A 15789-nucleotide genomic window follows, 5' to 3' on the forward strand; every position below is an offset into this window, starting at 1 on the left:
ATTTTTTTATTTTTTTATTATTATTATTATTATTATTAGTAGTAGTAGTAGTAGTAGTAGTAGTAGTAGTAGTAGTAGTAGTAGTAGTGTATTATTATTATTATTATTATTATTAGTAGTAGTAGTAGTAGTAGTAGTAGTATATTATTATTATTATTATTATTAGTAGTAGTAGTAGTAGTAGTAGTATATTATTATTATTATTAGTAGTAGTAGTAGTAGTAGTGTATTATTATTATTAGTAGTAGTAGTAGTAGTAGTAGTAGTAGTATATTATTATTATTATTATTATTAGTAGTAGTAGTAGTAGTAGTAGTAGTAGTAGTAGTAGTAGTAGTATTTTATTATTAAGTTGTTGTTGTTGTTATCATGGTCGTCGTTATTGTTGTTTTGTCCCACTGACTAATTCCCTATTTCTCTCTTGAATTACTTTCTATTTCTTTTCTATCTGACAACTCTTATGTTTCTATCTGACAGCTCCTATTGTTCGATCTGACAGCTCTTATTGTTCGATCTAACAACTCTTTCGCTGCCCGCCACAACATCCCAGTGGTTTGCAGGTCCGTATCAACTAATTCACAACATATCGGAACATCTCGGAGGATCACAAATATTCCGGTAGTTTACGGAGTAAAAGCAGCTTTGGGTGTGATTGGTAGTAATATGTGACATTGATTATTTGTGCAAATACTATTATCCATTAACAATAAATAAATATACTTTTATTTGTTATACAGTTGTTATGCAGTATATACCAGAGGTTGAAACTAATGCTGTCTACCCCCAAAAATGGAACTGCAATTTTCAGTAAAAATTACGGTTGCTATTAAAAACATTAATTAAATCTCTTAAATGGTATGTGACCCCACATTTTCTTGCAGGTAGATTAGATGTCAGGTGCCAAACATTTTATTGCTGTACTTCCTGGGTGTGTTGATATGCTGCTTATATCAGTTTTATTAGTAAACGTTAACATTACGGCAATAGGAATTGATTTGGTCTATTAGAACCAATAGGGTTTCCCAGCACGACTATAAACAGACCAGGAAGTGGCTTTTTTCAGGTCACATGACACGGCGAAATCCCTAGTTCTTGGTAATCATTGTTAGTAAGCATATTTCTCTAATCGGTAGCCTATAACCACCATTGATTTCTGGTTCATCATAATTCTGTAAGTATAACATTATCGTTACTTTCATTTGCAACAATTCAATTAGAACGGTATGTACATGTAGATCAAACATTCTAGAACATTTGTTGTGATCGATGACCCCAATATTTTCCTTGCGAAACGTACAGGTTTCTATCTCGCATTTCGAGCACTTTCATAATTAGTACAGGGGCGTGCGCAGGAAATTTTGCAGGGGGCGGGGTGGGTGGGTGGGTCGAGGTGTCTGGCGAAGCCCGACACCGCGAGCGCCGCAGGCGCGAAGCCCGTGGCGGGGGGTCTGTGGGTATATGAATTGTTTTTGGCCTTGAGCGGGGTGGGGGGAAGGGGGGGGGGGTCGACCCCCAACCCACCCCCCGCGCACGCGCCTGTAGTATTGCTCAAAACACTAGGACGACTGGAACGATCGTGGATTTGTTAAAGTTGTGAGTAATTTAATGGTAAAATAAAAATAAAAAATATAATAAAATAAAAATGTGATCAAATAAATAAGATCAATCTTTAACTTATTTATGCTTGTAGAATTTTCATAATTGTGCTGGTGTAGCGAACAGTGGCGTAGCCAGGAATTTATATACGGGGCGGGGGCAAATATAAACTATAAATTATATGTATGCAGGGCCGTAGTTAGGCTTTTTTTGTTTGGGGGTGGGGCAGGCAACTGAGTAGTTAATAGTCTAAAACTCCTTAAACAGTTAAGAAGATAACTTTCTTTAAGTTTCTATAATGTTTTCCGGATTTATATACGGGGCGGGGACAAATATAAACTATAAATTATATGTATGCAGGGCCGTAGTTAGGCTTTTTTTGTTTGGGGGTGGGGCAGGCAACTGAGTAGTTAATAGTCTAAAACTCCTTAAACAGTTAAGAAGATAACTTTCTTTAAGTTTCTATAATGTTTTCCGGATTTTTTTCTGGGGGTTTTCTATTGTCAGTACTGTTTTACATGTATATTTCTTATTTAATGTCAACAGGTTATACGTCAGTGATATTTGGTGTGAATATAGACATGTTTCACAAGGCATAGTGAAGCTATACCTCAGTGATATTTGGTGTGAATACAGACATGTTTCACAAGGTATAGAGAAGCTATACCTCAGTGATATTTGGTGTGAATACAGGCATGTTTCACAAGGTATAGAGAAGCTATACCTCAGTGATATTTGGTGTGAATATAGACATGTTTCACAAGGTATAGAGAAGCTATACCTCAGTAATATTTGGTGTGAATATTTATCAGTTATTGACCGTTATTGAAGTCATTATGGACCGAAGAAATTGATATTGACCGAGGCTAACGGCCGAGGTCAATGTCAATTTCTTCGGTCCATAAAACATGACATTGCCCGAAATGTGGTCAATAATTGTCTTATGGGATTTAGTGACGTCACGTAATCCTATGACGTTGTATGACACGCAGAAGAATGCGGAAATAAACAGTTGAAACATTACAAGATAAAAAATCAAGTTCGAGACATTATAACCAGCAAGAGTGCCAAAATCATATTAATAGCAAAATAAAACACAAAATGTGATAAATCTGAACATACATTTATACTGAACAGTTACCAATTACCTTCAAATGCATTTTTTTATTTGTAACATAAAATCCTCTGATGTATCATGCACGTTTCTAAATCTGCGATATATTCCATACACAATTTGACGATTACTGAGCTTGTTTTTGTCGTATTTGCGGAATTAAACTCGGTATGACTAAAGATGTTATCTTTTTGCTGAAGGACAACAAAGCGTTTTGTCACAAGTTTGTGCTTGTTGACATTAGAATTGTCAGTTGACGTTGCATTACGTTACCTACTGATTTATTGGATAGAATTTTGTCTCATCTTTATTTTCATTGATCAGGGCAATATCACTTTTGATGGACCGGTGAGACCGTCTCAGAGCAATATCACTATTTACGGACGGTCATGTGACTGGTTTTTGACCAATACGAATACAGATATATTTTCATTATGTAATAAAGACTTATGTTTCACAAGTTATAGTGAAGCTATACCTCAATGATATTGTGTGTGAATATAGACATGTTTCACAAGGTATAGCGAAACTATACCTCAGTGATATTTGGTGTGAATATAGACATGTTTCACAACGTATAGTGAAGCTATTCCTCAGTGATATTTGGTGTGAATATAGACATGTTTCACACGGTATAGTGACGTACAAACAAGGGCGTTCATTGTTAATCAATTACTGGTCACGAGATAGAGGACGGAAATCGCTAACACAGTCTATCTCAAAAGCAAGATCTTTTTTAGCGAGAAGTCCAACGATAACACGTGTTTGTCAACCAGCAAGTAAAATTATTAATGTTAATAATAGTAGACGTAGTGTTATGAAAAATAATAGTGGAAGTAATAATAGTCCAAGTACGCCAGGCGTCTCTCTCTCTCTCTCTCTCTGTCTCTCTGTCTGTCTCGCTCTGCACCCCCCTCTCTGTCGACACACACACACACAAACACATACACACACACGCGCGCGCGCGCGCGCACACACACACACACACACACACACACAATCACATACACGCACATACACACAAACAGAAACAAGATGCATACCCTTGAGTTCACATCTAAATACATGTGCGGCACAAAAAGATATTAAATTCACCATTTTCCGTAGATACCAATGATGAAATGAAAAAAAAGACAATGGAAATGTAATTATTACAAAGTTTTGTCCACTTCTTAATGCTCTTCGTTAGATAAAAGCAATGATTACGTAATTAAGTAATTATCAATCCCCTTCTTCTGCAGTAGCGTCATAATATGTATTACGTCATATTTAGCAGTTATTTAGCAGTTCCTTTCTGAAGATGATTAATCGAAACAGGTAAAATATATATTATTTGTATAAATTGTTTTTAAATACATATATATTGTACATTTCTTGTTTATATATTTATTTATTTAGTTATTTATCATATAATATCATACATTTTCAGTGCAATCAAAGTATGTAATATTTTTCAGATCACATACTTTAAGAATTTGATAACTTTGCAAATTAGATGTAAATTATTCGAGGTCTCGACACTAGGTTTATTGACATTTAAGCAAACGTACTAGGGTGACACTCTATAATTGACGTATGCATCAAATAAAACCATTTCAATAGAAATTTTACACTGAAAGGTGTCCAGCGTTCAGACAAGAAAAAACGTTACGCACTAGTTTATTCTGATGTAAGAACATCCAAAATGACTTCATTCGAATTTGACGTCATTTCCATTCAAAAAGACTCCGCGCCATATATTCTTACGTCATTTCAATATCTAGTAATGGCGGACTGGGATTATAGCTGCGTGTACAGTTTAGAAAAAAACACGTTATACATATACAGTAAAACCATCCTAACGACTACCCCAGTTTTAAGACCAATATTTTAAAGACCAGAATATTGTCGTATTATTTTATAGTAAAACTACAATGGTATTAACATCACCCTACTACTATGGATTACGACTAAAGTACTAATTAAAATTGTAACCAGGTGATTTTTCAATCTTATATATTAGTTATGAAAATCCCTGGAATAAAAACCATAAAAATGTGTCAGTATTATCATGACCTGTTATGGTATTCAAACAACCGGTAGAAAAAATGACAATCTAATTAAAATTAGGTCCACTATTACATATGGATCTAACACCAGCCAGTTGGAGCTCATGTCCACCAATCAAAACCTTACTTACAGAATCTTGCCAGTGATTTAAAAATAATTTCAAAACATTCCGAATTATCCTGAGGGTATACGATATGTTTCATGTGAATTACGAATGCCTTATTTAGACCAGTAGAACTAATTTTAATCGGATTGCTAACAACACTGCGTAGTCCCCAATGTCCAGGTAACATTTCGTCTGTAAATAACAATTTAAATATTGACCAATCACACTTCGCCTTTTATAACGTTATTTGGGAGCATACAAATTCTAAAAATATCGGGCGAGTCTATTTTAATGGCCGCAGTACAGCGAACCATACCAATACGTACGGGGTAGGTTATCAGTCTTCAGTTTAACATTACAAATTATTTATTTTATAAAATAAAACATGTTTTAAGGCATTCGTAATTCACATGAAACATATCGTATACCCTCAGGATAATTCGGAATGTTTTCAAATTATTTTTAAATCACTGGTAGGATTCTGCAAGTAAGGTTTTGATTGGTGGACATGAGCTCCAACTGGCTGGTGTTAGATCCACATGTAATAGTGGAGCTAATTTTAATTAGATTGAAAAAATTACAATAAATGACCTGTTATAGATCGAAATATGAGATGTATTTACAATTTTCCTGCAAAACATATGTAATTTGAAACAGACTATAACACCCAGGTTTATGTTGATTACACTTGACAGGTGAAATCACAAGTACTAAGCTAAACAGAGAGGTGGTCTCAGGTGTGTTCAAAATGAAACTTCGTGTTATAGTCTGTTTCATATTACATATGGTTTTTTTTTATGATAATGTAATTTCTTTCCAAAAAAATGTGGTCAGAAACCAGCTCGGCTAGCCAGCAGAAAACACCTCAGAATAGCCCTAGAAGGGGTCAATTTTTCAAACCCCCGCCACGGGCTTCGCGCCTGCGGCGCTCGCGGTGTTGGGCTTCGTCTGACACCTCGACCCCCCACCCTGCAAAATTTCCTGCGCACGCCCCTTAGGAAATCAAAGTTCAGAAGTCGCCTCACCAGAAATATGTGCGATTAGCACAACTGTAGTTTGACGTCACACTTCAACTAAATCTCATCAAAACGTTACGCTCCGGTATACAAGTCTTGTTGGCTGTAAACAAATGACCCGTTGACAGGAATTAACCGAGTTAATAATAGTAAATATGCAATGGATTTATGACATGGATGTTAATATATATATATAGATATATAGATATAGATATATATATATAGATATATATATATATATATATATATATATATATATATATATATATATATATATATATATATATATATATATATGTATGTCTGTCTGTCTGTCTGTCTGTCTGTCTGTCTGTCTATCTTTCTTGCCCACTGGACACTGCACGGTGCTAGAAAAATATGTCTGACCCTACGGCTAGATAAATCTGTCCGACCAGAAGGCTAGACGATTTCTACATACGTGTGAAGTCATAACACGTTTTACGACGATTGACGTCATAACTCATGTTTTACAACGATTGACGTCATAACTCATGTTTTACGACGATTGACGTCATAACTCATGTTTTTCAGAATTCTGTTTGCCATTAAAGTTGTATCATTGTTTTTAAAATAATTAAACAAATTTAAAAATTTCAACTTTATATTTATTTATTTATTGGTAAACCTCGGCCCTCACAAAAAAAACCCAGTTTCTTCCTCGAATTGGAATTGCCTTATCTATACCTCACAACGGTGATAGATTCTATCAATCTATCTATCTATACATACATATTCAGTAGTTGTCGACTCTCTCTGTCTACGATCTGGACTCTCCCCACTATGACTGCGACTACATTTAAATGCAAATATCTATTTAATTGTACTTAATTAAATTAAATTATTATTTTTTATTTTGCAGGTAAAAGATAGCTACAAATATGGCGGATTTTAGGTATGATTTTTATTTAACAAAAACATTGCTTAAATGCACGTACACATATTTAAAATGTTTTAATATTACATACATACATTGTCTCTTGCCGGTGCTGGGGCTCGAACCTGTGGCACCGAATCGCCCACAATTTGCAGACCTGCCACTATACGTTCTCAGCTATCCAATCATCCTTATATGCATGTATGTATGCATGTATGTATGTATGTGTGTGTATGTATTTATGTATGTACGTACGTACGCACGCACGAACGCACGCACGCATGTATGTATGTATGCATGTATGTGCGTGCGTGTATGTATTTATGTGTGTACGTATGTACACACACAAACACACACACACACACACATACACACACACATACACACACACATGTATATTGATATTACATCGAGATTACACCAAGAAAGCGTTTTCAATGCAATCAAAGTATGTGATATTTTTCAGATTACATACTTTAAGAATTTGATAAGTTTGGAAATTAGATGTAAATTAATCGAGGTCACGAAACTAGGTTTATTGACGTTTAAGCAAACCTACTAGGGTGACACACCATAATTGACCTGCGTGTACAGTTTACAAAAACACTTGTATTAAGCTTGAGATTATGTGATAAAGACATTATCACCCTCGTGTGTTTCGGTATCGTCAATGTCATATATTAGGAATAAAAATAATGTTATGCTCGCATAATACAATTTTTATTCCTAATATATGTGTAACCAGGTGTTAAATTATTAATTATCAAAGATTTCAATTATATATTAATTATAATATACACACGTATTAAGTATTTAAAAAAAAACTAATTTGTAGGAGTCGATCTTTAAATATAAAATAGTTAAAGAAAGGTGTGTTGTCTATATCATCTTTTGTGTTAGCAGTGGTCATTGTTTATTGTGACCGGCCTCGGTGGCGTGGTGGCAGGCCATCGGTCTACAGGCTGGTAGGTACTGGGTTCGGATCCCAGTCGAGGCATGGGATTTTTAATCCAGATACCGACTCCAAACCCTCAAGGCTCAATGGGTAGGTGTAAACCACTTGCACCGACCAGTGATCCATAACTGGTTCAACAAAGGCCATGGTTTGTGCTATACTGCCTGTGGGAAGCGCAAATAAAAGATCCCTTGCTGTTAATCGGACGAGTAGCCCATGTAGTGGCGACAGCGGGTTTCTCTCAAAATATGTGTGGTCCTTAACCATATGTCTGACGCCATATAACCGTAAATAAAATGTGTTGAGTGCGTCGTTAAATAAAACATTTATTTCTGTTTATTGTGTTTGGTTTGTTAGTAGTTGTTAATTCACGTGCGACTATGACAGTTCACGCAAGACTGATGACTCGACACCGAGACATGCACTGCATGCTTTTGGACTACGCCCTTTATAACGAGATTTTTCCTAATTGTCATATTACGATCAGCTTTCATCAGAAGCAGACAGTCAATACTATTTTATCAAATTATTCTGCAGAGAATAAGTGGTTGGTTATTATATATTTTAAACACTGCTGCATTTGAAGTGTCTGATCAAATAGACATTGTGGATGTCTGGTAAGATATATTTATTTGTAATAGTATTTTACATTGATATTCGGACATAGTGATGTAATAATTTTATTTTAATTGAGAGTTTATATTATAAAGTTGCGCGGAAGTGTGAAAGTTAATGTGTGATTGTAAGGAATGTTTGTATTATATTTAATAGGTTTTTCCAATTGGCATACAATAAAACATTGGAACCACAAGAAGTGTTGTCTTTACTTCTGCCCCGGGTTACATATGACATTGATAATACCGAAAAACACCCTGGTAATTCCCTCCCCCCCCTAATTCCCCTCCCCCCCCCCTCTCTCTCTCTCTCTCTCTCTGAATACATGTATATGCATAGTGTGTGTGCGCTTGTGCGTGTGTCTTGTTTTCTAATAAACATTACGAGAGAATTACTTAAAACTAAAATCTGTCAGTGTTTAAATGGTGTCTTGATACAGGTATAGAGCATTAAATCCTCTTTTTTTGTTATAATTTCAGGTTTAAGAAAAATGTTTGTGGAAAAAGTGAGTAATCTAAACACGTACACACTCATACACACACACACACACACACTGTATATACATACCGTATACGTAATAGTTATACCCACACTTTACGAGGTGTATCGGTGAATATCCCTACAGTTTTGGTCGTGGGGCCTCCGAAGCGAAGCCGAGGATGTTCTCACGACCAAAACTATTGGGATATTCACCGATACACCGAGTAAGTGTGTGTATAACTGACTTATACCCCACTTAAGGTCGAGTGAATTATTATATTAGTTCTATGGCTAATAAAATCAATAACTAGAAAGTAAATAATGTGGACCAGACGTCGTGAGCCTCACATTTTGTTCTGGAGCAGTGAAACCGTCTATTTCAGTTGTTCGTGTCCCACGTTCAAATGCAGTTTGATGTAGTTTTATCAGTGTGTGCTAGGGCTGTACTGGTATTGGAATATATTAAAACTCAGGGACGTAGTTTATATTTCTCGTGATGGGAATAATATGGAGAATTAAGTACTAAAATGCTATTTCCGAGAACATTTTTATATTTAGTTAATTAAAAGTAGATTTTTTTTTAAAGTTTGGGGAATTTACAGGATAGGGGGTAGTTGACACCCCTACCACACTAACTACAGCTCCGCACATTGCATGATTTTGACAGACGTATCGTGCTGTAAATATCTCAAGGGAACTATTGTGAATAAGTACGCATGTGTAATTAGATGGCTCTTTCTATTGGTTGAAATATTACAAAAACACAATTTGAACTTTGGTATATGCAAATGATTTCAGCCAGAAAACTAAGTTTTGTAGAAAACATAGTTTGAACTTTGTTATATGCAAAGTGTCACCAAGCAAAACAATTTTTGTCTTATTTTGTAACGGCGAATTGTGAAAGACGGTCGTGAATGTGAAAATAAGCCAGCGAGAAAAATGGATTTTGACGGCCAGAATGGAGATTTGTTTGTTTAGTTAAATAGACTTCAATTTCTGTACATTTTAAGTTGGACAATCAAGAAGATTTAAAATTTTAACTGCAGGAGGAAATATGTTTTTGGAGACAGTTACGCTACGGATTCCCGCAAACACGTCTAAGAACACGTGGTGTTGTATAATACAGGTTATGACAGCTGGACGCGTACCACAAGGGGAAAATTCGTCTACATTCCTAAAGACTTTAGTAAGTGCTGAAGGATTTAAAAGACAATGCGTTGCAATTGAACATCGCACGTGTGAGCGTAACGGAAAGTGTTAGTAACGGTCGCGCAGTCGTGCGTTTCTCCAAATGTGAACACGTGCTCCTCAAATATAAGAGAAACAACGGAAATACCTTCCGGATTTCAATGTAAGTTATGACAATAAAAGTTCATTGTATTGTTCATAATGTTTGTTTGTTTTTTATTTTTGTTTTAAATACAGTTGTTGTTAAATGAAAAGTGTAGGTATATTGTGATACACGTACACTTTTAACAAAAGAAACAATGACAACGAGACCGGAAGTGGGGTATAAATACACACACACACACACACACACACACACACACACACACACACACCAGTGGCGTAGCATGGGTTGCCAGCGCCCGGAGCAAGGCAAGTATTGCGCCCCCTAACCAGTGGACCGTTAGCACTCCCCGAGTCTCTTCCACCAGTCCAGAATTTTCCTCCACGCCCACGCTACGCCACTGAAACAAACACGCACAACCACTTGATCGAGAGAGAAATAACGCATAACGTGTTTTTAATTCACTTTCCCATAAATGGGTTAATACATACCGTTGTCTTTGATGTGCTCTTCGTGATGCACTGGCTGGGATGAAGGGGTGGGGGTGTGGGTGGTGGGTGAGGGTGGACGAGACAGGTCGATGGTCTATAATATATTCATTTTATTTGTATCGATTTATTCATATATTTACATTTGCTTGACACCCAATAGATATTTCTCGTTGCAGCCAGTGCACCACAACAGATATGTTAAAGGCCGTGTATGTGCTCTTCAATCTATGGGATGGTAGATATTTCTCGTTGCAGCCAGTGCACCACAACAGATATGTTAAAGGCCGTGTATGTGCTCTTCAATCTATGGGATGGTAGATATTTCTCGTTGCAGCCAGTGCACCACAACAGATATGTTAAAGGCCGTGTATGTGCTCTTCAATCTATGGGATGGTGTGTAAAAAAATCCCTTGCTACTAATGGAAACATAGTTTCCTCTCTAAGACTATATGTGAAAATTACCAAATGCAATAGCCGATGATTAATAAATCAAAGTGTGCTAGTGGTATTGTTAAACATTCATTTCAATTCCAACAATCAACCTCCCGCAGCAGTTGGCTCGAAAGTCGTCCCACTATGCGAATAAGAACATACAAGCCCGTTTATTTGGGCTCTGGCATGAACGAATGTTTAATGACACCCAAAAGCGAAAAATACATCGACCATTGGGTGTCAAACTATGGTAAATGCACAACATAATAATATCGATGAATGCCAGAGCATATGTATGTAAATAGCAGGAACAATAACAACAAACAAAACAAGTTACGAAAGAAAGAAGAAAACTGCAGAATGATGAATTATTATCATGTTCACATAATGGACATCAGTTCTAAATATTAGCTATACATATAATTTCTCTGATAGTATTACATATTTCATTATATTTTACTGCAGTTAGCGCCTTTTAGTTACTGACGTCAACAATGAAAGTTTAGCAAATATATTTTATGGCGTCTAAATTTGCCATGGTTGAATAAACGTAAAAGAAAACCAGGTCCTCTCGTTGTGTTAAGGCAAAGGTTGATCAGTTTATGTTGTTTGTAAATGGTAAACATTTCAGATGTGAATACTAATTAATAAAAATGGGTTAATTTATAAATGTTATGCCATTTCTTTTAACATTAGCTAAACTTTCGTTGTTGAGTATATATAAGTAAATCCATGAAAGGAGTATTAATCATAGATTTAAGAAAGAGTTGTTATCACGTTAAATTAAAAACCGTTTTTATAAAACACAAAAAAGGTCTGTAATAAATACAGAATTTCACATACGTTGTTTTCGCTTCCTATTTATTGCACGAGTTTATTTTGCGCACGAATATATACCACGAGACTGCGTAGCGGTCGAGTGGTATGTTCTTGTGCAAAATAAACGAGTATGTGAAGTTCTGTATATATATATATACATATATATATACATATATATATATATATATATATATATATATATATATATATATATATAATCAATTATTGTAACAAACCGTTCTGTATGTTCTGTATCTCCAGGAGACTGCAAAAACGACCGAATCAAAAAGATACTAATCTCCAGCAAGATTGTGTACAGCATGTGTGTCTCCTACAAGGATTTGTTCAAAAGCGCCAAAAAGGAGAACAGAAGCTTCAGTGAGGGTACGCAAAGGTTCAAGGACGAGTGTCTGCAGGTTATCTGTGCCATGAGGAACAGCAATGGCGGCTCTCTGGTGATACACACTTACGACAAGCCTGATAGGGCCTGGTCTCTGGACGGATTCGACCAGCTCGTCAACAGAGACTGTAGCATGATGGTCGAGGATGACACGCTGTACACGGAGAACTACGAACGGAAATGGATTGTGGAGGAAGGCTCAATGGTTCGTCTCCCCTACCTGCTCATCACTGTTGAACCTTCCGCCTCCATCTCCACCTACGACTTCAAAACAAAAGTTGCGCTAGACGGAGACACGGTTCGGCCCAAGGCCAGGGAGATTGCAACGTATTTGAAAAGCGTGGGGCGAAAGAGAAAGATGCAAGCACAGTCAGAACTGAAAGAGAAATTTGAAGAAGGAGAAGCTACCAACATCTATGAGTCAAGAAACGTCCAGATTAGACAACTGTCTAATGAACACATTGAGGAAAAAATGCGACAACGAACAGCTTCAGGCACGGATCAACCAACTGTGAGCACAGACATTGCAGACACCACTACACAACCAGACTCAGACTCTGGCTCCACAACACAAGGGGAAGTATCAATAGAAATGGTCATAGTCGAAATGTTTGTTGAACTAGGACTACTTGCGTATCTTACAGCATTCTCCAAACTTCCAGGAGGTGGGTTCTTCTACTGTGGGATTAAGGAAGAGAAAGACACATTCGAGACTAAGACTGGAAAAAATATTATCGAAGGTATTGATCTTACCGAACAACAAAAACAAGACTTAGAAAACAAGCTACAGGGAATCATTGCTGAAAAGACCGACTGGTACGAAAACGTGAATGGTGGAGATGTTAAATACAAGAAACTTGACAGCGACAGCATCCTGAACTATATTGACATTAAATTTCACCCTACAAGTCAAGGTACTGATATGGGTCAAGGTAAACGTAAACATGTCATACAGGTGTCGGTGAACAGCATATTCAACGGAATGGTGTTCTATGCCGACAACTCGTATCCTGATCAACCGAATCGTCCCATCCCGCTCTCGTTTAGGTTTTCTAAGAAGGGAACAGAAATCATAATCGTACCGGTAGACACAATCAACTGGTTGATATCGGTCGAAAAGGCAGCAACTTTACTGGAACGTTAATCAAACGAGTTGAGTGATATAAATTTAAATCGATTATTGGTAATAAATAGCATATTACATTCGCTATCATTTGTATAATGTTTATATCCCTCGAAAATAATTCTGATTGTCAATCGCTAAAGCTCCTGACAAATAAAAGTTATTTCACTCGGAACATAAACATAGACCAACATGAAAGCTTGTTTAATATCCTATTATTACAAATCTGAGTACAACTTCAGATGTCTCTTTTATACATAGCTGCTGTAGAAAGGCATTTGGCCTGTCTGTTTCTTTATAGAAGCTGTAGCCAGGTTTCTAGTGCGTCTTTTTGTTTATAGTAGCTGTACAAAGGGTTCTGGCGTGTCTGTCGGTCTACATAAGTTGCAGAATGATTTGTTATGCCTCTACTTGTTTATAGAAGTTGTAGAAAGGGTTTTTACCTGTCTATTTGTTTATAGAAGTTGTAGAATGATTTTTGACGTGTCTATTTGTTTATAGAAGTTGTAGAAAGGTTTTGGATGTGTCTATTTGTTCATAGAAGTCGTAGACAGTTTTTTTGCCGTGCCTATTTGTTCATAGAAGTCAAATAAAGGTTTTTGTCGCGTCTATTTGTTTATAGAAGTCGTAGAAATGTTTTTGCCGTGTGCTTTTGTTTATAGAAGCTGTGAGAAAGGTTTTTGTCGTGTCTGTTTGTTTATAGAAGTCATAGAAAGGGTTTTTGTCGTGTCTGTTTATAGAAGCTGTAGGAAAGGTTTTTGGCGCGCGCTATAAAAGTGACCTAACGACACAAGCTGCCTACATTGTCGTTTATTGACGTCAACAAAGATATGACATTATTAAACGTGTGTGCCTCCGATCCTATTGTGTCGTTTATTGACGTGAAAAAAGACTATGACATTATTAAACGTGTGTACCTTCGATCCTATAATGTCGTTTATTGACGTGAACAAAGACTATGACATTATTAAACGTGTGTACCTCCGATCCTATAATGTCGTTTATTGACGTGAACAAAGACCATGACATTATTAAACGTGTGCGCAGAGAGACGTGAAAACATGTTTTAAATCGGCTCCGTCCTTTAGAATTTTTTTTGGTCATAATAACTAAATAACTATGAAGAAATAGTTTGCATAAGGCAGGTAACAGTTTTAGTTAATTACAATTACGGCTTTTGACGAGACTAATTTATAGGGCGAATCAGTTACTATAGCATTATGTCACCTTGACGCGACATTTATTGGCGTGAACAAAGACTATGACATTATTAAACGTGTGTATCTCCGATCCTATAATGTCGTTTATTAACGTGAATAAAGACTGTGACATTACTTAACGTTTTGTACCTCAGAACATATAATGTATTTTACTACAGCGGGTGAACTCGACTGTCTTGGTCAAACGTACACGTCTCGTCATCATTCGCAGTACACTCAACAAGAGTTACCAAACGTCCCGTTGCCAGTACTTCTAACTAACTGGGAATTCTTATTTGACCTAAATCTGAAGCTGTAAACGACGTTAAGCGAAGAAAATTTGCGTAATCCAGGTAACCCATTATGTTCATGTAGATGATGTCCTAAATTAAATGTTCAAATGAAAAATATAGGTTTCACAAAATTAGATTTCCGATCGAAACAATGGTTCTCCTAATTTGCAAAGGTATCGTTGAATGATGCTTCATGGTAAGAAGTGTTTTGTTCATGCTGTGAATATTGTGCATATAATGTATGGTATTATATATTGCCAACACACTACACCACAAGCCACTCGGAAAACGAAAGCTATTTGTTTTGATTTAGCAGTTGAGACGGTTGGTAGATTTTTTGCATTTTGTTTAAAAAAGGTCACAAGCCACCTTTTCCCGCATAACAAAATATTAATAATAATAATAATAATAATTTATTATATTAATTATTATTATTATTAATATTATTAATATTATTAGATTTTGTTTTTAATTTTAAAGTATTTTAAAGATCTTAAAAGAGTTTAAAAGAATTCCAGTCTGACTGGCTTGTTTGATATACTGGTTGTGATAGACCTGTCGGTTATTCTTTGCATAGCGTAGCGTAGCAAATCCTTGCTTACACATATCTCTCCTCCTCTACTTAGGACCAAAGTATCCAGACAACGTTGGGGCAAGGTACTGATATTGTTTTACTGTATATATTTGGTAGTCTATTCCAGTGACAAATGCTGGTAGAAAATGACAACTCACATTCTACTGCGGGGTGGTACCCCGTTGTGCCTAGTTTGTTGTCAAATTCTATACAGTTTTGTAGTAAAAAAAACTCACTTGATAGTAACTTTTAACTTCCCATGGGCTTAATGAATATTGTTTTATAATTATTATTAATTTTAGACCAGCCCATCTAAATTTGCACCGAAATTATATTAGATT

At 36.1% G+C, this 15789-nt stretch overlaps 1 protein-coding gene across 2 annotated transcripts; it reads left to right on the forward strand.

The window, feature by feature from the left end:
- The first annotated feature begins 1088 nt into the window (after window positions 1–1088).
- Window positions 1089–15773, forward strand: LOC121377347. Of its 2 annotated transcripts, XM_041505302.1 has the most exons (5): window positions 1154–1171; window positions 6762–6794; window positions 8826–8851; window positions 10785–11001; window positions 12121–15773. In XM_041505302.1, the coding sequence occupies exons 4-5, from the start codon at window positions 10899–10901 to the stop codon at window positions 13401–13403; spliced, it is 1386 nt and encodes a 461-aa protein (XP_041361236.1). In that variant the 5' UTR covers window positions 1154–1171; window positions 6762–6794; window positions 8826–8851; window positions 10785–10898; the 3' UTR covers window positions 13404–15773. The 2 variants fall into 2 exon arrangements, with proteins under 2 accessions (XP_041361237.1, XP_041361236.1); XM_041505303.1 differs by lacking the exon at window positions 10785–11001 and having other exon boundaries at window positions 1089–1171.
- Window positions 15774–15789: the final 16 nt, after the last annotated feature.

Source organism: Gigantopelta aegis, chromosome 7, assembly GCF_016097555.1.
Source record: "Gigantopelta aegis isolate Gae_Host chromosome 7, Gae_host_genome, whole genome shotgun sequence".
Classification (NCBI taxonomy): Eukaryota; Metazoa; Mollusca; class Gastropoda; order Neomphalida; family Peltospiridae; genus Gigantopelta; species Gigantopelta aegis.

Coding starts and splice junctions, on each gene's coding strand:
- LOC121377347 (XM_041505302.1), top strand. CDS start 10,899: ATGTGCTCTTCAATCTATGGGATGGTAGATATTTCTCGTTGCAGCCAG. Junction 11,002..12,120: donor GCTCTTCAATCTATGGGATG/GTGTGTAAAAAA, acceptor CTGTATCTCCAG/GAGACTGCAAAAACGACCGA.